This window comes from Periophthalmus magnuspinnatus, chromosome 9, assembly GCF_009829125.3.
Source record: "Periophthalmus magnuspinnatus isolate fPerMag1 chromosome 9, fPerMag1.2.pri, whole genome shotgun sequence".
NCBI lineage: Eukaryota > Metazoa > Chordata > Actinopteri > Gobiiformes > Gobiidae > Periophthalmus > Periophthalmus magnuspinnatus.
The window spans coordinates 24519275-24546341 of record NC_047134.1 but is presented as its reverse complement, the minus strand read 5'-3'; the positions used below and the strand labels follow the sequence as shown (position 1 = coordinate 24546341).

Sequence of the window (27067 nt, the reverse complement as noted above, 5' to 3'; positions counted from 1 at the left end):
ACATAACGCCAGCACCAGTAATAAACACATGCAAAACTTCATATGACACAGAATATTACCATTTCAATTTTTAATATATCTTTAAAACAATGGTATTAACAGCTTATGTCCATATGGTGAAAATATACAGTTTATACTTTAGAAGTTTTGAATTAAAGGTTTTCCATCTCTCTGTATAACATATTTTCTGGATTGCATAGTTTGGCCGGGGGTGCGACTTATACTCAGAGGCAATTTATATGAGAAATGTTTTTTCCTTCATTATTATGCATTTTTTGGTTGGTGCGACTTATACTCCAGCGCGACTTATACTCAGAGGTGATTTATATGAGAAATATGTTTTTTTTCTTCATTATTATGCATATTGTGGCTGGTGCGACTTATACTCCAGCGCGACTTATACTCAGAGGTGATTTATATGAGAAATATGTTTTTTTTCTTCATTATTATGCATATTGTGGCTGGTGCGACTTATACTCCAGTGCGACTTATACTCCGGAAAATACGGTACATATTTTGTGGTATTTTATTTTATTATTTCACTCCTATATATTTGGTCACATTTCTTTTAACAGATTCCACAGCTAAATTTGAAGTGATTTGACCATTTTGTCAATAAACAAACATTCTAACCATCAATATTAGCTCAAATCTTTACTTTTATACAACCACATGGCCACCACACACGGCTAACAGCAAAAATAAATACACGAGCCTTCATATGATTAGATACGACCACGTTCCTACAAAAAACAGCAAGAGACTGCAGAAGCTGGTGAAGAAGGCCAGCTCTGTGATTTGGCGAGCACTGGACTTTCTCAGTACAGTGTATACGGGGGTGGAGGTGCACATACGGGAACAGAGCGGAGGCCATAATGGACACCTGCTCCCACCCCCTCCACACAGTCCTTGGCTGTGCAGAAGAGCAGCAGTGGCAGGTGGCTACATAAAGAAAGTATCTATCCATCCACCGATCTATCTCTATTTTAAAAACACTATATATGAAATACGACTACAGACACAGAAAGAACAACAGATCATAAAACGTGAGCGTGTTTTGTGCAGGGCCTTCGCCGCCGCTACAACACCCTCGTCTTCCCCGCGGCTCAGCTCCTCATTGATTTGCAGAGATAATAACCTGCTTTATGAGTCCTCGGCATAGTGTGTCCAATGCCACTTCACAACATATGTTACACTACCTGACTACTCTTCCCCCTCCGGCAACAATATCCTTCCTTCGCTCTATCTCTCCGCCGCGCTCCTCTGGCCCGCTGGTTTTTAGGGTCATTCTGTGAGATGGTGGATACTCGCTTTATGCTTGTTGTCAGTAGCGTCAGATTCGGGGAGCAGGTTGTGTTGTGACGGTCACGCTAGCTGGATTTATGTGGCTAAAGTGCCAAAGGAAAAAACACAAACAGATCTATCATAGCTGCTATAAGACTAGTTATTCAGCATATTTTTTTTTAAGTTCCAGGAGTTTGTGAAGGGTTTGTGAAGTCTTTCTGGATGGATTTGGGATTAGTATACAGTGGTCCATCGTTTATCGCGGGGGTACGCTCTAAAAATAACCCATGAAGTAGTTAGCTTCATTTTTTACAATTATTATATATGTTTTAAGACTGTAAAACCCCTCACCACACACTATATACACTTTTCTCACACAGGCATTAACATTTTCTCACATTTCTCTCTTGTTTAAACACTCTCAAAGTTCAATCTTCAAATCTTTCGTAGGCGCCTTTACGATGCAGAACGTTTCATCGACATTGTGGGTTTTGTCGGGGAGAAAACTTGCAAACATACAGCACTTCAGAGTCACACTGTGATTCAACATTTATGTAAATTTGTCATGCATTGTGTATGCATAGTCTACAGTCCCTTAGCCAATCAGGACGCAGAACACAATGCACGTTCATAATGCAAAATTGCACCAAAAAAATCAGCGAAACAGTGAGACCGCGAAAGGTGAGGGACAACTGTATATATTTGTTTTTGTTCCATTCTTCTCATATAATATCGAGTGGATTTTATCAAGGAGGGATGGATTCATAATTTGACACAAATATTAAAATAGTAAAATACATTTAACTTTTGAAAAAAAATCCTACACAAAAAGTAAACTGCATTCCTTCCCTGACTTAAACAGCTCTTACATGTTTATGCAAATTAACTCTTCACATGAATCATGCCATTAGAATCCACTAGAAATCCCCAATGTATCTCCTTGTTGCTATTTATTCCACTGTATTTTGTGATGTAATATGTAAAGTAGTATTTTGGGTCATGATACTAAAATCTTAAAAACTACTTTCGAAACTAAGGAATCAACTTGATATCGATTTCGATAGCACAGTGATGATAAAAACACTCTTTCTTTAGAAAATAGAATGTAATTTTCTATTTTAAATCATAGTACTTTCTTTTATATTACCACGTGGCCTCATATCTGTGTAATCCTTCAGTCGTCTGGGTAGATTCATAGTGGTCCATGAGCATATACTAGTCTGTGTGTCTTATACTTGTTCTGATACAGCTCATTTTTGATACTTTTACAACTCTAATGTTAAGATTGCAAGGCAGAAGACTTATGGCTTTTGTACATTTTTGTTTTATAAAAACAGAAAAATATACAAGATGAACATAGTTGCCAGGCTGAGGCATACCGTGTCAGTGCACTACGGCCCTGGACTAGTTTTGGCAGAGTGAAATCTGTAGCTTTGATGCAGAAATTGGCAACACTCATAGTTACAAGTGTCAGTTTTAGCCCGGAAAGGACAATGGGAAAAGTCAGGCAAGTTTATTTGGTAAAGCGCTCTGAATTACTTTGTGTATAAACTGTGCAATACAAACAGGAAAAATGCATTAAAACCACAAAGCCAACACATACATTTTCTACATAATTGCTATAAAATGAATGGTAAAAGAGAAGAATGCATTTTTTTCAGTGATAAGCAGAAATGTTTTGTCCTTGATTTAAAAATTGTATTGCCTTGTGTCATTTTTAAGCCATGTTATAATGTTGTTAACTCCTCAAAAATATACCTGGAGTTGTGTTTTGTTTCACTCACACATGTTTAAGTAACTCTTTGTTATTAGTCTGTCTACATCTCTAAAGCTCAAAATGCTCTGTTCCACCTTGTGATGTCATGAAGTGGTAGTTTTCAAATTGACAGCTCCCTTTTACCTTTTGTTCAGTAGAGATTGACAATTCCAAGGCTGAAATTATCCAAATGATTCTAGTGAAGCTGTATAGAGTTTTAAAACACAGTGGAGCACTTCCTGTATTACCACATGACATCACAAGGTGGAACAGAGTGTTTTCCGTTCGAGAGAGGCACTCAACCTAAATATGTTTGCGTGTTGAACATGTGTGAATGAAACAAAACCGTTGCCATTGCACCCATCAGTCAAAAGTCGTATAGCTCAACCCACTTTATGCTAAACGTTTTCACCTTGTACACAAAAAAAAAAAAAAAACAACTATAACAAAGGCATCCTGCTTGAGTCGGAGGTTCCCCAGAGACACAGAGCCGGCTGGTAAACCCACACAAGCTCCCACCGAAGTGTGTAAACAAGCGACCGCTAACACAAACACACACACAGTAAGCACAGTCGAACGCAGCTTAACGGCACAGGCCAGGGAAGCCCCATCTATCAACGCTGTGTGTGTTTAAAGCATAGCACCAAGATGAAAGCCAGCACGGAAAGATGAATGTAAAACGCAACGAGAAAGGAAAGACCAGCACAGAAAAGGGGGTTCGGGCTTAAAAACAAAGACTCCAGAGAGAGAGAAAGCGAGCGGGGAGAGAGGGAGGCTGGGAGCGAGCTAAAACGCGTAGCTGAACGTTAACTATGTGTGAGACGCGGACAGCAGTGATCAAATAAAAGTGGATAAATGACGGACAAGAGTAATCTCCGCAGCTGACGGATGGGCAAATACAGATGGACATCAAGGAAATGCACAAACCACGAGCTGAGTCCCTCTAATGCAATAACACAGCACAGTGAGCGCAGTCTGGAGAGGGGCTGTCAGCGGACACTCTGCCTGCAGGAGTGTGAGTGCAACGGGTTCATCAGCAAACCATGTACACTATGTGGAATATAGATGATAAACAAGCACTTACGGAAGATTAACAGCAGAGATACACGGGCAGATATTTGCACTTTTTAGCAAATTGGCGATCGGCTTTAAATTTACACTGCAGGCCAATATTTTGTTAGTTGCTGTCTAAAGAATCCACATAAAGCTGCATTTGAACATTTTTGTGCAAAGAAATAACATGATTCCACAGCTCTGTTAAAGGTTTACGGTCAATTTAAATGACAGGATTTAAGGAAATCGGCCTTACATATCGGTCTACATCTTATCGGCCATCGGTTTCTCTGGATTCTAAACAATCTGTATCGTATCGGACGTGAAAAAACCCTTATTGGTGCGCTCGTCTTAATGTGGGTTGGGTTTGTGTGTTTGTACGTGAGCTCATGACAGAAAGAAAGTGAAAGCAAGGGCTAAACTTCAGAATTCAAAAATAGGTTGGGAAAGATAATATTTTCAAACAAAAGGTCGCTGGATGGTCTCACTCAAAGCGCTTTACACCAAAGAACCACTACAAACTACATTTGAAAGTTGGATATTATTATTTGCCTTATGTTTTATGTTCTTCTAAGCTAAATTAAAGTCACGATATCAGAATCAAAATACATAATTCAAAAAATAATATAGAGAAATAAAAATATACTGTTTAAGGCTGCAATTTTCCCACTGGAAACTTTTAACTAATATAAATAGGATAATTATGTAATCCCTCAGTCATCCAGGTCCGATCCATAACACATAATACAACGTTTTGTCCAGTTGACACATTTTATATTTTTCTTTTGCTAATGTAGATAAGGTATAAATCGGAACATTACAGTAATTATAAGCAATACCATCTCAAGTGCAGAAACTAATTATAACTTGAGCAATGGAAGTAATTCTCTATAAAAACATTTATTTAGACCTATTGTGTTCTGTAATTATAATCTATGACACCCGTGGATCATTATGTTATATTTGGACATTTTAAATCGCAATATTCATCTAAAACGGCTTAATAAAAGAGACAAGACTGCTCACTTCTGCGTTAGAAAACTGAGGTGCCCAATGAGAGGTGACGTCGCCGTAAACATCATCACAACGAAGAGTCGGCTCCTCCAATGGATAAGTCTAGATCACGAAAGCGAGAAACAGATTTTTTTTTTTCATTTGTACCAAAATGACTACACGACGCGGCTGAACCCTTCGCGTATCATCGATTAAGAAAGTAAAACTGGACAACTGGGCGTGTACTGTTGGCGATGGTGATGAAAAACGGGGTCGGCACATATATCGTTTTGAAAATAAGCGACTAAAGATTGCTCAAACCTTCATAAATCACTCCAAAAAACAACTTAAATGAGAAACGAGAACAACTATAACATGGTAAAAAGCTCTGAAAAGTCGATTTTTGCAGAATAGGTCTGGTTTAACAAAAATATCTGGCTTTTTTAACCCAACAACACCACATCACAACTACTCCTACCTTTCCATCCTTCCTCACCAGCTTTCACTCAGCGCTGTCTCCTTCCATCTCCTCTCAGCACTCAGAGCTACAGAGAGGCCATGACTGACAGGCTACGGAGCTCATAAAGAGACACATTACCATATGTAAAGAACCAAGGTGCCAAGGTCCTCCTCTTTTGTTTCTCTCTGAAGCAGGTGGGCTACCAGGGACAAGATAAGCCCACCTAGATGCGAATACAGTCGGATAAATGGATACAAGGAAGAGGAGAGGAGATAGAGGGGAAGAATAGAGCGGAGATAGCGAGGTACGTCCAGGTGCGTACAGTACGGGATACTACTGCAGCTGATGTACATGTCTGCGCAGTGATGTGGGAGAAGAGATCAGCAGGCGTTCTCATAAGGATCACATTTCAGCGTAAAGATATAGAGCGCTGTAAGGAGAGTTGGTTACAGTAGGCGGAGATAGATAATAGCACTACTGGGATCGGGAAGACAGTCCGAGATGACAAGATGGAAGATACGAACAAGTTTTGCTAATTAAAGTTGATGGTTTTCCCGTTTTCCATCAGTGGGTGCTATAGTCCAGTTTTTTCTTCTTTTTTTTTTTACTGTATTTGATGTTCTTTTCTTGAATCGGCTCTTTTGAATGGCTCCTTAATGTGAACAGCTGGATCCGGATCTCATTTTTTAAAAGAACCAAATCTTTTTCTTTCTAATTTTTATACATTTATTAGAATCAGCTAATCAGAATCAGAAGCATAGCAGGCAGCATGAGAGCTTTGTGCACAAAAAACACATTTTTTGTGAAATAACAGGTTTTTTAAATTTATTTACTTATTATTATTATTATTGTAGTTCAGAGTTTTATTTAAATGATGCATAAAAGGATAAACTAAACGCACCCTCAGTTTGAACCATTTTAAACACGTCTGAGTCATTTCTCTGTGTGATTAGTTTGTAGATAAACTGAGTTCTCATATTGACGTCTGTCTTATAAATAAATAGTAAAAGAGTCAGTCTGTTTAATGGCTCCTTGAAATGAACCGATCCAAAAGAGTCGGAGTTGAAAGTCCCATCACTACAGCCCACAATCATGAATGATGAGTGAAGGAATAATGTGATGTGAAGTACTTTGGGTGGTTTACAAAGGCTAAAGATATAGGAGGAAATGGGATTATTGTATGAAATTATGCTCAATTAACTTAGGTGTTGCAGTGCGTATTGAAGAATGGGTCAAATGCAGAGGGTCAAACTTCCTACCAGATCTAAAAACGTATATTTTAACAAAACATTTACACTTGCATGCATTTTCCCATTGTGATATTTGTGCACATTCATCTGTTTAAACCGGCTGTCATATAATTCACAGAGGACCCAAAAAGACGACACGACTTTCCTCTTTCCCAGTTCCTTGTATAAATGTTTTCCAGTTCACCCGACGTTACAATAATAAAAGTCTAACATGAAGTTTTGAATGTGGATGGAAACTGGTTTGATTTGAGCCATTTGCTGTGTGCTTGGAGAGAGTTTGGAGAGCGAGAACAAGTACAAGTGCTGGTGCTAAGTGTCCACTCCAAAGGTCTGCAGCTGGACAGGCCTCACTCAAGAACATGTTAAAGACACACTTTAAGCCAGTGGAGCCACTTGACTCGTTTGTGGTTTGGTAAATACAACAAACTCCCCGGTATTAAACAATATTATGATTACTTAACGTGTTTTCCTGACTACAAATCACTTTTTTCATAGTTTGACCGGGGTGCGACTTATACACAGGTGCGACTTATATATGAAATTATTAAAATATATAATTTCACATCTATTAAAAAACATCTGAGAAAGACTGAACAAAGATGCCCCCTAAAAGAAAATCATATTCTGCTCAATCTTAACCTGTCCGTGCTTCATGTAGCTGAATAAATATAAATGTGTTACGTTAGCGTGCTGTGCTGATACTCAACCTGTTATTCTCTATTTTATCTTTATTATTATAACTTGGCTTTAAAGATAACATTGGTCTCGGATTTTGTAGAATAAACTTCCCCCAAAAATGTGACTTATACTCCAGTCCTTATGCATGTTTTTTTCTTCATTATTATGCATTTTTTGTCTGGTGCGACTTATACTCCAGTGACTTATAGTCCAGAAAATACGGTAATTATATAAAGTTTACAGGTATAACAGGGAATTAAACTGGCACTGGGATGAGAGTTTACAAGGGAAGAGAACAAATTAAAGAAATGCACAGAAGGGTTAGATTAATGTTATTTATTATTTACATGATTCTAGATTTTATCCTTTGATTTTTGGGGGATGTTTTTTAGTTTTTTATTTGTTTTATTTGTTTTTTTTACCTTAACTTTTCAACACCTATGGACATCTTGAATAGAGCATTTTACGTACCTGTAATTCTAATGGATTTTGAGGTTTTTAACATGCAAAAATGTAACACTACTAAAACTTGTATGTGAGTATGTGAGTTGGGCGAAGTAGAAAGTGAAGCTCATTTTCTGTTGCATTGTCCATTTTATAATGAATTTAGAAATCCTTTATTTGATGAAATGTTCTCTCAATGTCCTGAAATGTTCTGGTGTGATGATGACAGCAAAATGAAATGGTTGTTTAATTCTAATGTTTATAAGTTGGTTTTATTTTTATGTAAAGCCTGGAAGAAGCGGCAAATGAGTTTGTTTAAATGAGTTTATTGTTGTTTTGTTTTTTCTTTTGTTTTTGTTTGTTGTATCACACGTCTGGACTATTGTATTTTTGTTAATGGTGTCTTATAAACCCATTTAAGGGCTCGGCATTCTTTGTATGCAGGACACAATAATAAACAAACTAAACTAAACTAAAAACTGTATCAGCACTACATCGGGTATCGACACAGAAAAAAGATGCTTACAGCAAAAGACAAAACTGAACTTTTCTTAAATAGTTTTAGAATGATGATCAGAACTACGAAACAACGGTACTTTTCAAGACACACAAATCGCTTTACGTCAAGGAACCGCTCACCTATTCACACACACATTCAAACACCAGTGTACACAGACACTGGGGGCGACGTGGTTTAAGTGTCTTGCCACAGAACACAACAACAGTGTTTATGTTTGAGAGCGGGATTCGAACCGCCAACCTTCAGATCAGTGGACAAACACACCACCAACTGAGCTACTGTCGCCCCCTGTTGACCACCTAGAAATACCAAACAAACTCCAACTGTGTTTAAAACATCTCATTCTATCGTCTAAAACCAAACACTTAATTCATCAGTTTTGAATATATTTTGTGTATATTGCAGATAGTTAGACACTGTTTATCCTGGACGCACATAGATCTAATTAAATAGGTCTTGCCAAGTGCCATTATATTGATATATCCTTATTTACTCCAGACATATCGAACTGATGTGGAAGACGAGTTCTGTCAACAGTATGTTAAAAGTGCTTAAATGGACTGTTAATGTAAAGAGCCCATCAAAAGATTAGCCATATAATAGTAAAGCGACATATTTAGCATGCCAACGTGCACTTCCTGATTATCGGACAATAAAACGCTTTGCAGACAGGACTCAATGTCATATTTTGATCTCACGAGCTGCTTACACAATCTGAACTAGGGCAATCTGTGCTAATTTTGCTTAAATACATGGAAAAATATGTAAAAGTGAGTGGTGGAAGCTCACACGTGGCACTAAATAAATAAAATTATTAACGTTTAGTCAACTCCAACGCACAAGTACTCTTTAACCAGGTGTAAAAACAGCGCTTTTCTAATCTGCCACAGCTTGTGTTCCAGCCTATCCAGGTGTTAACCAGTCTCTGCACAGCCTTGATTACAACCCAAACCTTATTGAAGCTAATTGGTTTACATGTGCTCGGGTAAAAGAGGATTCTGGGAAGGCTGGTTTTCGCTGGGATACTAATAGCCCTTTCAGTAAGATCATTATTCCAAAATGCTCGGTCTTTGGTGCTCTCATTTGTTACTTCTTCCTTTTGCGAAAAAATCTCCAAAACCATCTGCACCGGGAGTGTAATTACAGCCGTGCTTTTTCAATCTGCCATCTCCCCACCCCTTTATGCCACGACTTTGCATGGACGGAGGAGGGTGGAGGAGTCAAAAATGTACTCATGTAAGAGGAACGATACTTCAGAGTAATGTTACTGAAGGAGAAGAACGAAGCAATGGTCCAAGAAATAACTCAAGAGTAAAAAAAGTATTTGAGGAAATGTCTTCTCAAGTAAAAGTCTGGATGTAACATCAGATTTATAATTGAAGTGAGTCAAATTTGATGGAATTGGAAAATCAAAACTTTCAAAACGCACAAAATCTGGTATCGACGCAAAAATGAGACCAAATAAATCAGATCAGAAGGAACTCAAAGAAACCCAAATGTTCAAAATTAATGCTTTTGTCATTTGCAGACTCACAATGGAAAGAGTAACCACAACTTTTACCCAAGTAAGAGTACCGTTACTTCAAACTAAATATTACTGAGGTAGGCGTAAATGCATGGCGACCAAAAACTAGTGATATCAGTGCAATTTCTTCATAACGTTACTAGTAAATGTAGCTGCGTACTATCCACCTCTATTTATACGCGGAAACGAGGTTGGAGGATGCAACCAACCCACTCACGGACCTCTCAAATGGACAAGGAGAGGTCATTAATAAAGATAATTAGCGAAGATGATGACGTAGAATAAAAAAAAACAGACCGGCTTTGTAGAATCACATTTGGTTTATTGGATTTATCAGAGAGGAAAGCAGGAAATCTTGCCGTCATTTGGTTACAGCGCACATCTTCATCTCTGGACTACACGCAAACCCCATCAAGAGGAGCGGTGGGGGTGGGGGGGTCCGGTTGGATGGGTGGGTGGAGGTGGGTGGGTGGAGGTGGGGGGTTGTTAGCAGTGGAAGCGAAGATCATATTTCGACAATTCATCTTGCTCAAAGTGATTAGGAACAGAGGCAGATGTACAGTGTAGAAACAGGGGGGCTGGGCGCATTCCTGGTTTAATGTACTATTGTGATGTGAAAAGCATTCGTCTTCTGGTGGGAAAAAACGGAGAGAGTCCGAAGAGAGGGGTCGCGGAGGTCAAAGCGATTATTACGACGGTAGATCATTCACGGCACTCGGAAAAAACATGGAGTAATTGTATCTCGAGGTGTATAGGGAAGAGTAAAAGACGCTCGTGACTACCTCTAGTGGCAAAATTTGGAACAACTTATCATCTTTTTTGTTTATTTACTGAACCCTGGAGCGCAAGTAACCATGGAGATGTTATCGGTCTGTCTGGAAAGTTCATCAGTGCGGGATTAGATTTATAGAACAGAGACAGGCCGAGTTACGAGCCAGATCTGCGGAGAGGTGCGCCATCTTAGAGTACAAATGCATGTTTTTCAAGGCAATAAAACGCCTTTAATTGAGTGTATGTAAGCTGGATACGTTTAATGCAATACCGTGGAACATTCTAAGTAAAATAATAAGATCTCCATGGTGACAAGCAGGTGGCAGACCTTATATACAGTAGTTCACCTTTAAAAGCAGTTGCAGTATTGTGTAAAATATGCTTGATTCAAAATATTGATAGGCGAATAAGTTGGAAAATAGTTCTCTGGAGTGGCTTAGTGGTTGAGCGTTCACCCGCAAACCAGAGGGATAGCGGTTTGATCCCGTGCATGTTGTTGTGCCCTTGGGCAAAACATGTCATCCTCCACGCTTGTGTTTGAACGAGGGGTGTAACCGATGGTAGTAACCGTAACGACCCCATAATAAACTCGAATATAAACCATAAAACGCACAACAACAGAATGAAGTCATCAAATTCAAATCAGTGAGGTGAGAGCGCTAACAATTTAATCACCATGGCAACATCAACTTTATTTTCCATGACTAACTGACAGACATCAAATAAAAGTTCGCACTCCGACGGAAAGTTCTTTCTCTTCAGGTTATTTTTTCTTGTCGTCGTTTTTCAAAGCAATTTTCAAGTTACTGCAACTCCACAAAGAAACTTGATTGATACAACAATGCAAATAATGGCGACTACTTTGTGTGATTTGTGATTGAAAAAGGTCCTGATGCCTCCGAGTTTCTTATCACACTGTTGTAAAGTAGAACATTATGAAGAACAATGTTTTGATTATAAATACAGAACTTCTAATTAACCTTGACCATAAAAGTTACAGTACAACATCTGAAAGTAAATTTAACAATTAACTATTAGCTATCCTACTTAAAGAGGCACTACGGAACATTTTTGGTAGCAGATCAACCACCTGTTTCTTTCTGTAGAGTTGTTTTTGATGTACCTGGAATATTCCACAGTATGGCATTAAACTCCATAGAGACCAGCAAGTTACAGGTCAGACCAGTGGAGAGGCGAGCATTCTCACATGAAGAATAAATGATTTTTTATTTGCATTTTGATTTAGCAGTAAAACGCCTGGATTTCGGATCATTTCAAAGCAATAACGTTCATAAGGAGATATCGTACCAGGAAGTTACACAGTCCAGCTTTAATTTTAATTGCTTTTTTATGAATGTTTCCCATTTCAGCTAAAAAAACACAATATCTTATCAAAGTTCACAAATAAAACCAACCAATTTTGATGCAAGCATGCCCAGCCAACCATAGCACTTCTACGAGGCAATTCATGTCTCCTTACGACAAAATGTACACACAAAAACAAACCCAACGCAACATCAGCACATGATTCATACAGGGAGCCTTAGTCAGCGATCCTGAAGCAGCCCAAATGTGTACTGTGCTCTGGTGATAAAAGGCTCCTATATTCAGAACAGCATATGGTTGTGTAGCATCAAACAGGGAGAGAGCGAGGCAGAGTAAACTAACAAACAGAGAGAAAAAGAGGCAGAGTAAACTAAATAAAAAGAGGGATATAAAGAGCTGCCTGAAGAATACACGGCTCACGTCAGAACTGTCAGCTCTATAAAGACTACAGCCTCCACACAGCGGGAGCCAGGACACATACTGAGGGAGATATGTTCACTTTATGTACACAGGGCTGATGGCAGCACAATGTGAGTGTATGGGTTTGTGCTTAAAGCAACTGTATGGATATGATTTTACATTTTATAAACATCCGTGTCCCCAGATACGAGGTAAACATGTCAAATCAAATACAGCTATTACTGATAACAATTGTGATGCTGGTTTATTCTTAATTGTAGAAATATTATACAGGATGTCCCATTTATTTATGTTATAATTTTGGCAGTTATCCAATCAGAAAGTCTCTCATTTGGGTCCCCAGTTCTAACTAAAATCCAGTTGGTTTAAATCTAAAATGACTCTCTCTGATCTGAATCCTCATTACCTAAACCCCAGCACATGCAGCCAATCATGAATCAGTGCTAGTGCAGCCTCTGTAGCTCAGTGAGTCAATTCTGGAGGTTCTCAGCTTTCCATATACTGAGAAACTTGTATGTATCCTCTATCTGCAGGTTAAGGCTCTGGCAACCCCGGTTCACTTGTGATTGAATTGGAGCGTAGAGTGAACTGAACTGACTTATTTTTGCTTCCTACATCAATTAACCGTTTCATTTGAATTCTTTTTCTACATAAATACATATACGTGCATAAGTGGTTGTGATCGATTACATGAGATAAAGACTCTATAGTTGCAGACAGCTGAAATTGACTCACGTCTTCAAAGCTCCAGACTGATCATTAGCAAACTGGGCTTTCCAAGCAAACAAGAGTTTGATTCAATCAGCCCAAACAAGACCTCATATTACCCAGAGATAAGGAGGAGGCAGAATAACTGACTGGCTAATACACTATATAGACATTTGTTTGCAATGTGGAAGCGAAGCAAGGCATTTTCCGATATTGAAGTCTTGACAACGTACCCGAAGTTTCGAAAATGTGAAAAGCTACCCAACTTTCAAATTGCAAAAGGAGATGGTATTTATTTAAATCTGTCTCGCTGGGATGTCAAACTCAAATGCACAGTGGGCCAAAATTAAAAAACTGCGATAAATTCATGGGCTAAACTCAGTATTTATTGAAAAATGTATACAGGTGTCCAGATTTAATGCACAATTGATGAACTCACGGGCCAAATATAACTAAACCGTGGGCCCGATTTGGTCCCCGGGCCTGAGTTTGACATATATGGTCTAATGAAATCTATCTACCTCTCACAAACCCTTAGGACAGCCAGTCTTAGCACTACTTACAGCTATAGCTTCTGGCAAAACCGCATTAATATTATATAAAGACAACATATTTTGTCACAATACGCTACTTTTAAATTACACTCTTTGGGGGAAAACAAAATCTGTTCATTAACAAGACTAAAGTTGGATATTCTATGTTTTAAGTGAGATCAGGGGCATTCAAGGGGATTCAAACTATATTAACTGGCAACATCTAGCTATCAACAAACACAATGTGCAGAAATATAAAGAAGTTTGGCATAAAAATATAGCAAAAACCTCACACACACTGAAAAAATATAGCATAGACAGCGTTGAGATACTTATAAACCTGTTTGTGTTTTGCTACGACTACTGCATCGGCATTCGAGTCAGCAAACAGGACTTCTTTCAGTGTGAAACTTTTCAATAACATTTTTATGCACTCATAAGGGGCGCGCCATAAAAATCCAATGAGTCTTGAATCATGCTAGCCACCGCGGGTAATAACGCTGGTGATATTAGCGCCCGAGGTTCACTGCAACACAGGGACAGTGATGGAGGGTTTCCTACCGTGGTCCGTGATTTTACAGGACACCAGGTAGAGCTCCTTCAGACTGCGGCCCTCCTTGGCGATGATTTCAACACACCTACGGAAGGAAAAAGAGAGGGAGAAAGAGTTTAGTAGAGCTGCGATGAAGGAAAAGCGATAGAAAAAAAACAAAATCAAAGCGTTGTTGCTATAAAAAGCATCAGGTAACAGTGCGGAAAGTACACGAGTAAACGTAGTGTACTTTACTGCGCTGCATTGGTGACATGGTCTTATTTTTACACTCCCGATTCTCTTCAAGGCTCTCACTTTACATCAAGGAACCGCTCTACCGATGATGGGATTCAAACCGACAACCTTCAGATCAGTGGACAAACGCTCTACCGACTGCGCAACTGTTGTCCATTTCAGATTTTCAGCCTGGACTGAAAGGTAAAAAGTACTTTCGGTATGGTTTGAGGGGTTATTTTTAGCACATTCATGGTGTCATCCTGCCTGAAGGTTTTGAGTTCAAGACCTGACTTTGAACAAACAAAAATATACACAAACGTCATGTAGAAACGTTGACAAGTTGATTCAGTCGCAACTTCACTTAAGATCACCACATTTCAAAATGCTTTTACCTTTTACTCTTGAAGTACCCTTTAAAACATGTACTTCAATACTTTTAGATGTTTAGTTGTGATACTTTTACTTGAGTAGATCTTTTTACTCCTGCATCTGAACCTTTTTCTTCCAACACTGCTAAGTATCTGTATTTTTTTTTTTATCACAAGAATCAACCAACTTACACAGTCTGACGCATTACACAGCCTTTTTAAAGACGCACAATGCAATTTTTCTGGCAAAGTGTCTGCGCCTCTTTGTCGCCATAGCGTTTGCTTTCCCAGGAATGTTGCACAGTATGACATTAAACCCATTTCCACTGAGACAAGTAGGCCCGGTTACACATGACATCAGCAAAAAAAAAATATGTGTAACTGAATAAATGCAAGATAAATAAGATTAATGCGATACTGTGGAATATTCCAGGCAAAGCAATGTGATCTAAAGAGACAGAGAAAGTCGTATCGGATCGGTGATTTGGTCTCGCTGATACTGTTACCTGAATAAAGTGCGGTATCGGTATCGGAACAACTTCGCTTTAAGACAAGACACACTGACTTTGGTAAGAAGAAGAAGAAGAAAAGACACCGCCATAAAGACAAAAATATAATCATATAATCCACATTACATAAACCTTGCTCATTAGTTTTGTGAACAGCAGCGGCAGTAACCAACAACAGCGTTCACCTTGCCTTCTTCCCTCGCACTCGCTTGGACCTACTTCTTTTCAAAAAAAAAACAACGCGACGCTCCCAGCTGTTTTCTCTGCCTTAAACTACGCTCTTACTCCTCACACAGCAAAGGTTAAAGCATACAGCTGCGGGGGTCACGACTGCTCACCCATTCAGCCCCCCTCTCTCCTTTTTAGCACGTGCATTAATTATTAAGCACCTGATGTGATTAAAGAAGCATGGATTCGCCCAGCAGGAGAGAAGAGGAGAGCGAAAAAGAGAGGAGGAGGAGGAAAGAGGCTCGCATACTGTGGTACGCACGCATAGTAAAACAGCCAACCCCAGCCGCTCACTTCAAAGGGGGTGATCTGAATTCATCCCCTGTTTTCCTTCAGCCCACAGGAGCCGGTGAGGGGGAAGAGAGAGGAAGTACGCACAGGGAAAGGCCCAAAGGCAAGATCAGAGCAACTGTATCAAATGATTCTCTTCTAAATGCTCCTAATGAGAGGAGGGTGTGTTACAGCGCTGTTCTGATCGTGCATTTGACCCATTAACCTTCAGCGGTGGGGATGTCTGATGTGTGCATACGGGGGGGTTGAATATAGATGAGGCGCGAACCCAAACTGTACAGACCCTGCATGTTTAAATACAAGTACAGTGATGTAAACAAATGCGCAGTTTCATACAGACGTGCTGCTAACTTTACAGGTGCACGGTGGAACTTTTTTGACACGGGTACGCCACCTGCTTGTCTCCACAGGGGTTACTTTTCCTGTAATGTTCCACAGCATGGCATTAAACAGATCTGTTTTCATGGAGACAAGCAGATGACACCGCCAGACCAAGTTACGGGTCACATCTGTGTAGAAGTGGCTCGGATTACACTATAGAATGTAGGTTTTTGAGGTATTTTTGAAGAATGAAGGTTGTAATGGAATATGTGCAGGATAGATGACTTTAATGCCAGGTTGTGGAACATTCCAGGCAAAGCAGCAGCATCTACACGAGGCAGGCAGGTGGCAGAGCTTCATCAGAAAAGTTACATAGTGCTCCTTTGATATTAGTGCACATTCAAATGAGATAAACAAAACTAAAATTAATAAATAAATGCATAAGAAAATAAATGCATGAATAAATAAATAAAACAGTGCTATTGGTATTATAATACTTTAAAGGGCCCATATTACATTATTTTCTGATCTATGCTATAATTGTGTTCTTCCTCATCACAAACAGACCTGGAGTTGTGTTTTGTTTCATTCACACATGTTTAACACACAAATCCTGCATATTTACGCTGAGTACGCTCTGTTCCACCTTGTGATGTCATCATGTGGCAATACAGGAAGTGCTCCACTGTGTTTTGAAACTCTACACACCTTCACTATAATCATTTGGATCATTTCAGCCCTGGAATGGGCAAAAATCTACCAAACATAACATAAAACGCAGATGTTAACTTGAAAACTACCACTTCATGACATCACAAGGTGGAACAGAGCATTTTGAGTGTTGGAGATGTAGCCAGACTTATAATAAAGGTTTTTTTTTTCTGTAATACTGCCAACAATAAATACACCTGAATGTCAAAGTGAAATTATGTTTGAACAAAATATGAAAAATGATGTATAGTGTGGATGAAGCCTGAGTCAGTGAAATGTCAGAGGTGAAGGGGAAAGTACAGTGTATATATACAGTACATCACTGCATTTGCTCTTTATAAAGTTCCACATTGTGACTGGCAGCACAGGTCATATTCTGAACAGCGGCGCTCACATCTTCCCTGACTTCTGGCTTATCTCAGCACAGCCCGGGTCAGGTTTGGGGACTTGGTCAATGTCGGAGAGGAATATTTCCTTAGTGGTGTTGTTTCTATTGTTTATCAGTAGATTGACCGTACAATATGAGACTGTATGTTTGTAGTAATACAGATACTTGTTAATATCTCTGTGGTATATTGTAAATGCATAAAATGAAACCATTAACCTAAGTAGCAAATGTGAATTAGTATCACTCAGTCCACTAGGGGGCAAAGCGGGTTAAGTGTCTTGCCCAAGGACACTTCACGTTTGTGGTGTCAGAGCGACTCTGTGCTGCTCTTTTATATCATAATCACAAAACATCACCACGGCAACGACCAATAAAACAGAGCGTCAGGGGCAGAGAAGTACCGGACACAGATGCGGTAGATACAAACTCAGGAAATAGTGAAAATAATGAGTTGTCTTTATTACCCACTTCTCGTAAAGTTGTAAAGTTAAACTGCAGCATTCTCACCGTATTATCCGTTAGAATGTGTCCTCCGCAAATAATGACGCCCAGTCCACAAAACAGAGCTGTTAATCCAGTTTGAAGCGTTTAAAAAGTAAAAAAAAAAAAGTCAAGAGTAGATCCTCACGTGTCTGATTACATCAACGAAGCGAGGATCAGGGTGAAGCATGACTCTACTTTCTGTCTCATTTATTGCGAGCTTTCTGTGCATTAAAAAGCATTTATTTGAACTACTGCACCACATTTCACAAATAATAGTAACAGTTTTGATTTGTATCTAAAGTAGAAGTGCAAGGCTGTGATCTTTGGAACATTTTGGAGTCTCAAACTGAGTCGTTTTACTGTAGACAGGCGATGCGCTCAGAACATTTAGCTTGTGGTGTACGGTCATATTTAAATCTCATTCAATTCTCTTCACACTGTCACATTCAAAAACAATTTAAGATTCAAAACTCCTGTAGCGTGTGGCATGCTTAAGAGTGTTTGCCGTCAAATTAAAAACACATTCAGTAGTTTTGATATTACCTTTTCTGATTTGAGTTTTCATAGATTCTCCAAACACAAACACCGCTATGATCATGTTTTGGTGAAATTTTATATTTGTGTGCTTTCCGTATTCATCTCTCTTTGTAATTTCTAAAGCAATGGAATGGAATAATTTTATTAAAAATCCAGAGCAACAATGTTCAGCGTGTCCTGGGGTTACGACGATAGGGCATTGCAAATGAATAGTGGCGCTGGATGGAGTCAGAGAGCAAACACATGAAAAGAGCAGCGCTGGGTCGACTGCAGGCGCACAAGATCTCCTTTGGGAGCTTGTTACACTGTGCCCAGGTCCCCAGGGTCAAAACAAAAGCAATTAGGTCAGACATCAGTGAGCGGGCGAGGCAGGGAGGGAAGGAGGAGAGGTGGAGGGAGGGGAGAGGTGAAGGAGGGGAAGGAGGAAGAGGGCGCAAACACGATCGGAAGTCGGTGATAGAGTGACAGGCAGAATGACAATAGAAAGGCCCATACAGCTACTATCATGGTGGCAGAGTGGGTAGCATCTTTCTAAGGTCTGAAGATTGGTCCTGGGACACTGCACTCTGGTCGCTCCCACTGATCCAGAAGTATTTAAAGAAGGGTCAAATGCAGAGGACAATGCAATTTCCTCGACAATAACAAATAAATATATACACTTGTGATGTGTGTGATGTGATTATTATCATTTAACACATCAGTAAGCAACTAAGACCTTTGATTTGCTTATTTATTTGGAAAAAATCACTTACAAGACAGATATATCTTTAATTCTAGGAAAAGATTTCGGTCAAATTGGCTGACGACTGAGCCAAAATTATAATTCCAACAGATACAAACCACTATTTACAGGCCTGAACTTGCACCAGGAACATTCAAGTTGAATTTCAAGATTTTAATTTATTTATCTTTTTTCATACAAGGAGACCCAATGAGTGCACTTAGACTCTCTTTTTCATGGTTGACTTGGTAAAATACAGAAAAATACAAATAAAACAAATAACTACATAGCTCCATTTAAAACATTAAAAACAGGAGCAGGTGTGAGTATAAATGTTTGTCACCACATTATTAAATTGTGATTGTGGCAAATTTTGTTTGTCCTTGAGATGCATTCCATTTTTGGAAAAACAAAACAGCCGTCTCGTATCTGTTCTGGTGCAGCTCGTACTTAGACTTCAAAATCATGTGAGCTTGTATTAAATGTTTCCATATCAGTGATTAATAAGCAAGCGAGATATTTAGTCAGTCTGTCGTCGCAGTCCCTTATAAATACATTTTTACAGTGTTGTTCTTTTCATTTATTTATTTTTTTTATTTAATGCAAGACAGACAAACATAGTGACCAGTCATATACGATAGTGACAAGCGGTGATAAGACGACCCAAGACATACCAAGATACTCCAAGACATAATGTGGTTTGTAGACATAACAGCTATTTATATATTTATATGTGACAAGTCTGTATTGTATTATTATGATATTTCTGTGATTTTACTAGTGTCTATTTACTAGTAAGTGAGAAAAGAAGATATAGAGAATGTAAATGGGGGAAAAAATAAATAAATAATAAAATAAACAAATAAATAACAAAAGAAAAATAAATAAATAAACAAACAAATAATAAAATAAAATGAAAAATAAATACATAAAAAATAAGTGTGGTTATCTTCTGACAAATAGCAATGGCCAGCCTATTTTGTCATACAGAGTACAGTGATGGTTTTTAAATTCATCACCCATTATGAAATGAAGATGACGAGATAACAAACATAAGACCTTTTATCTGGTAATAATACAATTGAAGTAATCTCATCCATGACTACGAATATGGAAGAGCAGAAGGAGAGGGACATAATGACAAGCATGGACATCCAATCCACATGTGGCTGTCAAAGACCATTACTCCCAACAATATAATGGACTGACTTGTTTAGATTTTCCTCATTTATTTCCTTTGCATTGGAAATAAATGTACGATTGGCTTGAGGCATACCCTCTTGATTTAAAACGCCATTGTGTTGTGTTTTACAATTCAAGATCAACAAAGCCATTGCCAAAGATAATGTAAAATGTCCCTTTGCTAATGTGAGTTTTGTGATGAATAATCTTGTGTAAATGTGAAAACTTTTAGTCAAAAACAGGAAAGTAGGAAATAGTTGCAGTTTGTATGGCATGGGTCAACTCTAAAAATAGTGGCACAGGTGGACCAACTGTTTGTGCCAGAACCTTCTAACCTTCTCGGAACTTTCTGAACTAAAAAGTGTTTCAGGTATTTTCAAGATGTTCTTTGCCTCCAAAAAAAAAAAAAAAAAAAAAATCGCACCATGTCTGAATATTGTCACTGGCTTTCTGTGACCAACCAATGGCTAATTTCTGATTCTTTAAATTACTTATTTCATTGCAATAAAGTAAACTGTGTCTAGCTCAGTAAAAGCAGTTCTTATGGTCAACATCCAAGGAAGAAAAACTGGTGCGCTGTTAGCATATTAGTAGTTGTTAGCAGTGATGTGACAGTACAACTCCACTTCGGTCTCTGAAAGCTGTGGAACGTGCTTATGAACTCATCATGGTGAATAATTAGGATGTTCGGAATGCATTGGGAAAGTGAGAAATGCGTTTGGACTAGGCCTGGGACGATACTGAAATTTAGCATCACGATTATCAGGGCGAAAATAATTGCGATTAATGATTATATTTCGATAATGATTAAAGTTGCTGACAGTTTAAAAAAGTTATGGATATGAATAATTATAATTTTAATATTATGAATAGGGTCCATATTTAACTCTTTAGCGTCGGATGCTATCACACCCAATAGATTTGCGGTTGCGGACTTTCCATTACTGTAACTCCGCAACCAATTGTGCATCATGTAAATTCAAACGCCGTCTTAAAGCAGAGGCATGGGGCTCTTTTAATATGTTACTGTCATTACGGCAATGTGCTTATGTTGTCCCTTGAAGATGACCAATCAGACCGCAGGTGCCGCCGAGATTCTCCCAGTCAGTTATTTGATGCATCTAAGGAAAATTAAGTATGGCTATGTAAAATAGAGGTAGTTGTGTGGAAAAAAGACAAACGTACATGCTGATACTTCCTATAACATGATTTTTATGGCTAAAAAAACAAATGTTTAGGTGAGCTATAATGGTCTATAATGTGCTCGGTCCTTAAAAAAACAAGAGATCATCATCATGGCGGAGATATAATGCTGATTATCTTTGTTGGCGATTCTCACGATTATATAAAATGCCCCACAAACGCTTATTGATGACCCTTTTTATCACGAGGAACAATATTACTGTTTATTGTCCCATCTGTAATTTTTGAACCCTTGCAAACAGCAGAACTCTACAGAAATCCCTCCAACGTGGATGGTAAGTCTCCGGTGGAAACACAGCTTTAGCCTGCCAAAATCTTTCTAATCACGAACGAGCGCTGAAAGAGAGGGTGTGTGAACATGAAAGGCCCTCACTGGAACACCGCGAGTCTCATCTGACATGAATTAGTGATCGACTCGCTTTCAATAATGTACAGGCAGGTGACAAAAGCCCCGTCAGACTGAGGGAGCACACTGAGATAAGAGAACCTTTACCAACGGGTGGAGAGAGCCGTGTATGCAGATAACAGGGACATCGAGATGCAGGGCGCAGCAACAAGATGGATCAGGGAGGCATGGGAGGAGGAGAGCAATATGGAAGCACTGACAAAATGGAGAGGAGGATGGAGTGAATTGAGATTTTTAATATAGTTACGATTAAAATGTCCTCTGTTTCACTAATGGTACTGCACACGTGTCGTTGTGCAGTGCCTGTATAGATGTTTTAGCTGGTAAAAGTGTGAGTGTGAATGGTTCCTTAAGTGACAATAAGTGTTCAATATGGAGCTTAAAAGTGACCGCCTATAACACGGTTCCAATTAACTTTTCTCATAGACTTTCCGAAAAAAAGGTTCATATTATAAACTCAAAAAAACTTGTTCAGGGATGATCAGCTCTGTGGTAACCAATGACCACAGGACCTAGAATTGTATTTAAAATCTGTTTCTGAAACTTTAGAAACCGCAATGTTATTAAAACATTTCGCTGATTTGTGCTTTTTAAACAACCTTTTTGGACTTAAAACATAACAGTTTTTTCAAAACGTTTATGGGAAAATGCATGGAAAGTATCAGAGTGGGTAGCCCTTTTTTATGTGAAACTAAAAATCTAGAGATGGGTTCCCGGGCACTGTGTTGTGATTGCCCTCTGACCCAGTGGTATTTAAGTGTGGGTGAATAGCAGAAAACAAATTCCCCTACAGAAACAATGAAGTAATATGCAGTATACAGTTACTATTGTTTATAATTTACTGACTCAGTAAGATATTAAGACCTTTGATTTCTTTGCTTGGAGCACTTCACTTACAAGACTGACCATTCTTAAATAAAAACTCAGTCCCTGCTCTTCTAAGAGGAGTTTAGGTAAAATGCTTTTGACAATTGATCCAAAATGATAAGATACAAAATAGTACCTAGATCTCAACTTGTACCAGGAACATCCAAGTTTAATAGCAAGATAAGACCTTTTATTGGGTCATGACCATAGACTGTATATATAAATAGACATAGCTAACCTGCTAGCTGTCATGCTCCAAATAGGAAGTGATCATGGGCGCGCTTCCAGCTTCGTCAACTCTGGGTCCAATTCACTTCGTATTGAAAAATTGTCGCCCCTCTCTCTGTAACTCCTGAGGCTCGCAGCTGTAAGCTTCACCATTTTGGTCTTAAAATGTTTGTATTAACCCGCTCTACATGGTCCTGGTATTTTTATTTTGCTGTTGTGTCAGTCAATCAACATATAAACATTAATAAGAGACAAATCAGGCGCGTTACCTTCAACAGCCTTACTCCTGATTGGCTCTTTGGTTGCTATGATACTCACGGTCCAAATTCCAAATACAGAACTCAGCTCCAAATTCGCCCTTATAACCACTAGCCTCGATGAGCTTCATTTGGCTGACGCTGGACGCTGTGGGTGCCGTCAGACTCGCTTAGTCCACTTCTTTATACAGTCTATGATCATGACACAATAAAGTATCCCATCACTGACAGTTGTTGCTACTCCAGTGACAATAGCCCGTACGCACAATAACTGAAAACTGAACTGTGAAGCATAATGTAGAGATCAATCAATATCAGGGCATGAACACTGAAAGTTTAAACACAGCCAGAGCTATCCACAAAGTTCTATTGTCGCTCAAAGCACCCTGAACAAATGTAGAAAAGTGAGTCGGAACAATAGACCATATACATTATAAAAACCTCTCATCTACACAAAAGATTCAGCGCAAAGCATCGGCGCCACGTATTACAGCCTACTGCATATGAACTTTTACACTGGCGACATCACAATAACAGTTTCCATGGCGACCACACAAGTGCATATTTAGTCGATTAGCGTTACCGCGAGGTACGAGACAGAAGGGACAGAGTCGGGGGGGAAGCATCGGGGGTCAGCTTGTGTTTTGGCTCTGTGTCAGTTCGCTGTGGGCGCAAACAGCCAGCGGTCAACCATCAAACTGTCATATTCTCCCTATCTCCTCCGCACAAATGGCTAACTTTTGCCCAGTTTCACCAAGAGTAGAAGAAAAAAAATCCCCCTGGGCCCAAAATGCAGGAGTCATACACACATTTTCTATCTAAATCAAATTATGGGATTCACACAAGAAGACCTGGAGGAGAGCGCCGAAGCCCGGGCCATCACTTTTATTGAATTTGAGTCGTTCGTTAGCCAGCTAATGGTGCCTGCCAAAGAATGTAGCCTTTGTTTGACCCACAGAGAAGGAAAAGAGGCAGAATCAGAGCAAAAATGAACCTTACAATGGACCTCAAAGGAGATGAGGTGCAGTTTCATTCCATATTAAATCATCTTTAAAAGAGGCGTATTATGTAAAATCAACTTTTATGAGCTTTGAATCATGTTATAATGATGTTCCCTCTTTGTCGGCGTTACCAAAAGTCATTTTTGAGTTGATTCGTGCATGTTTGCGTAATTCTGTATCATTCCGCATTTGAGGGGTGAGTGCTCTGAACATCTCACCTTTCACCTCCCTCCTATCCCCGCCCACTGCTGTGTATTCATTCGTGATCAATCCAAAAATTGTTGCGTGGCCATTTTTCAACTATAAAAGCACAAATTAAAACCGGCTGCATTTTTTTTTAACAGAAACTCAATAGTCCTGTTTCTTTAATTGAACTATTTCAGACCAATATTGGGTTTTACAATGAACAAATTGGAAAAAAAAAAAAAATCACGATTTACATGCTGTAATGATCTGGTATTTTGTGTTTAGTTCGGGTTTTCTACCTTGTGTTGTTCTTGTTCCTGTTTATATGTCGATGTTAATGTAATTGCTTATGTATGTAACATTTAGTTGCTATGACAACGAGCTGACATTAAGGTTTTATTGGTCAGTGATTGGTCTGTTTTTAGGAGGTTTAGGAGGTTTAATGGGTTACGGCCGACAGTAGCCTCTGTGTTCAGAAAATAACCAACCAGAAGAAATTTAGCTTTTCGTTAAACCAGAATGCTATAATATATTTAATACTAAAGTCCTCTAAAAGCAAAAAAAAAAAAAAAGGATTTTTTTGATAAACCTGTAAATATGGAATACATAGCACCTGATTACTGCTGTACTCCTGAGTCGCTTTTAAAACCATGGTAACATCATCACTGCATTTGTCTGTCTGAGAAAGAACAGCAATACTGCATATTTAACAGAGCCCTGAACCTATAACAGCCTGTGCTAAAATGAATGATGAATGAAATATCTGTGATTAAATGGGCTCTATTTCTTCTTAAATTTTTTTCTGGGACTCTGGTAAATGTTAATTCTATGTAGAGTTTTTCCATTTTTTTGTATATTTGTTAAAAGGCTGATATTTTGCCATGACATCACAAGGTGGAGCAGAGCATTTTGAACTTTGGAGATGTAGACAGACTAATAATAAAGAATTACTCAAACATGTGTGAATGAAACAAAAGTAACAACATAACATGCCTTAAATCTCACAAGAATCCACTTTGTGTAATGTAGGACCTTTAAAAACGATTGTTGTAGAAAGTATATCGCTCCGTTTCCGAGATAAAAATCAAACCATCATCATTTTGCTAAATATTAAACCTGTATTTTCATTTCCGTTGCTGTGGTCAGTCGTCGTATGAGTCACTGGTGCAGAGCAAACCGGCAAATATTGGGTCTTTAACCTGAGCTAAGAAGAAAAATGAGCCTCCCACGCAGGAGCTGTTATTATGAATTAAAGTCAGTGTCACAAGTGTTGAAGTTAATACATTCTCACTCATCTTTTGCACTATTGGAAAAACACATTTCAGAATTGTCGATATTTTTATTAATCTCTCTCTTGAGCTCAGTGTGGAACTTTGTATTGGCTGTTCAAGGGTAAATGTTTAATTTCATGGGTCTGGAATGACACTCGAAAGAAAGACTAGTGGAAAGTGGAAAAAGTGTCAGCAAACAAAACAAAACTAAAAATATTGTACCATGGAAATACCTGCTCAATAAAAACACATTTATGAAAATTTACTGTGAGGAAACAATGAGCGAGTGGGACTTCTCAGCTCTGAAGTTTTGAACAAGTAATTGATACTAAATACTTCGGAAAAGGTTTGGGGATTAGGGTTAAAATAAGGGTTACAGGTTAAGGATTAGGAGTTAGGATTGGGGATTAGGGTTAGGGTTAGAGTTAGGATAAAGGTTAGAGGTTAAGTATTAGGATTAAGAGTTAGGATTGCGGATTGCAGTTAGGGTTAGGATAAGGGTTACAGGTTAAGGATTAGGGGTTAGTATCAGGAGTTAGGATTGGGGATTAGGGTTAAGATAAGGGTTAGAGGTTAAGGATTAAGGGGTAGGATTAGGAGTTAGGATTGGGGATTAGGATAAGAGTTAGAGGTTAAGGATTAGGAGTTAGGATTGGGGGTTAGGGTTAGGATAACGGTTAGAGGTTAAGGATTGGGGATTAGGAGTTAGGATTGGGGGTTAGGGTTAGGACAACGGTTAGAGGTTAGGGGTAAGGTTTAGGGTTAAGGCAAGGCAAGTTTATTTTTATAGCACAATTCGAACACAAGATAATCCAAAGTGCTTTACAGAATGAGAAAGACAGTAAAATCACTATACAACAAATCAAACCATAAATAATCACAGTAAAAGTTAGGAATAGGGCTAGGAGTTAGGGTTAGCATTATGATTAGTGTTATGTTATGGGGTTATGGTTAGTATTAGGGTTAGGATAAGGGTTAGAGGTTATAGGATGAGGGGTTAGGGTTAGTAATGAGTAAAAAGAGAAAGAATAGTTGCATCAATAGAGATTACTAAAGTGGTGTAGTCAAGTAGTGTGTATGTAAAACAACCTTAACCTTCAGGGATTCAAAAAATTCCTATTCCAGTAAGTGCACACGCCGCGTCAAGACTACTTCTTTTAACACACGTCTCCTGTTATTTACAATGCATAGTCCAGGTGTTCTGTTTATTATCAAAACCAAATTTCTAACAAAAAAAAAGACTGCACCAACGTTTTCACTCCCAACTGCGTGACCCAGAAATCCCAAAGAAAGATGGAGGGAGAACAGTGTATACTTTTGTAGACGTTGCTAAAAGAAGGAAATTGGCAGAGAATTTTGGACAGACTTTTTGACTAATATACATTTAAGTTTAGGGATGAGTAATATTAAAATGAACCA

At 38.7% G+C, this 27067-nt stretch overlaps 1 protein-coding gene across 1 annotated transcript in view; it reads right to left on the bottom strand.

Annotated features, from left to right (window-relative positions):
* Positions 1-27067, bottom strand: part of fbxl17 (F-box and leucine-rich repeat protein 17) — a 442838-nt gene that overhangs the window by 125007 nt on the left and 290764 nt on the right. Inside the window, exon 9 of the mRNA XM_033972727.2 lies at positions 14283-14359. Coding sequence (XP_033828618.1) covers positions 14283-14359 — 77 coding nt within the window. The remainder of the gene's footprint in view (positions 1-14282; positions 14360-27067) is intronic.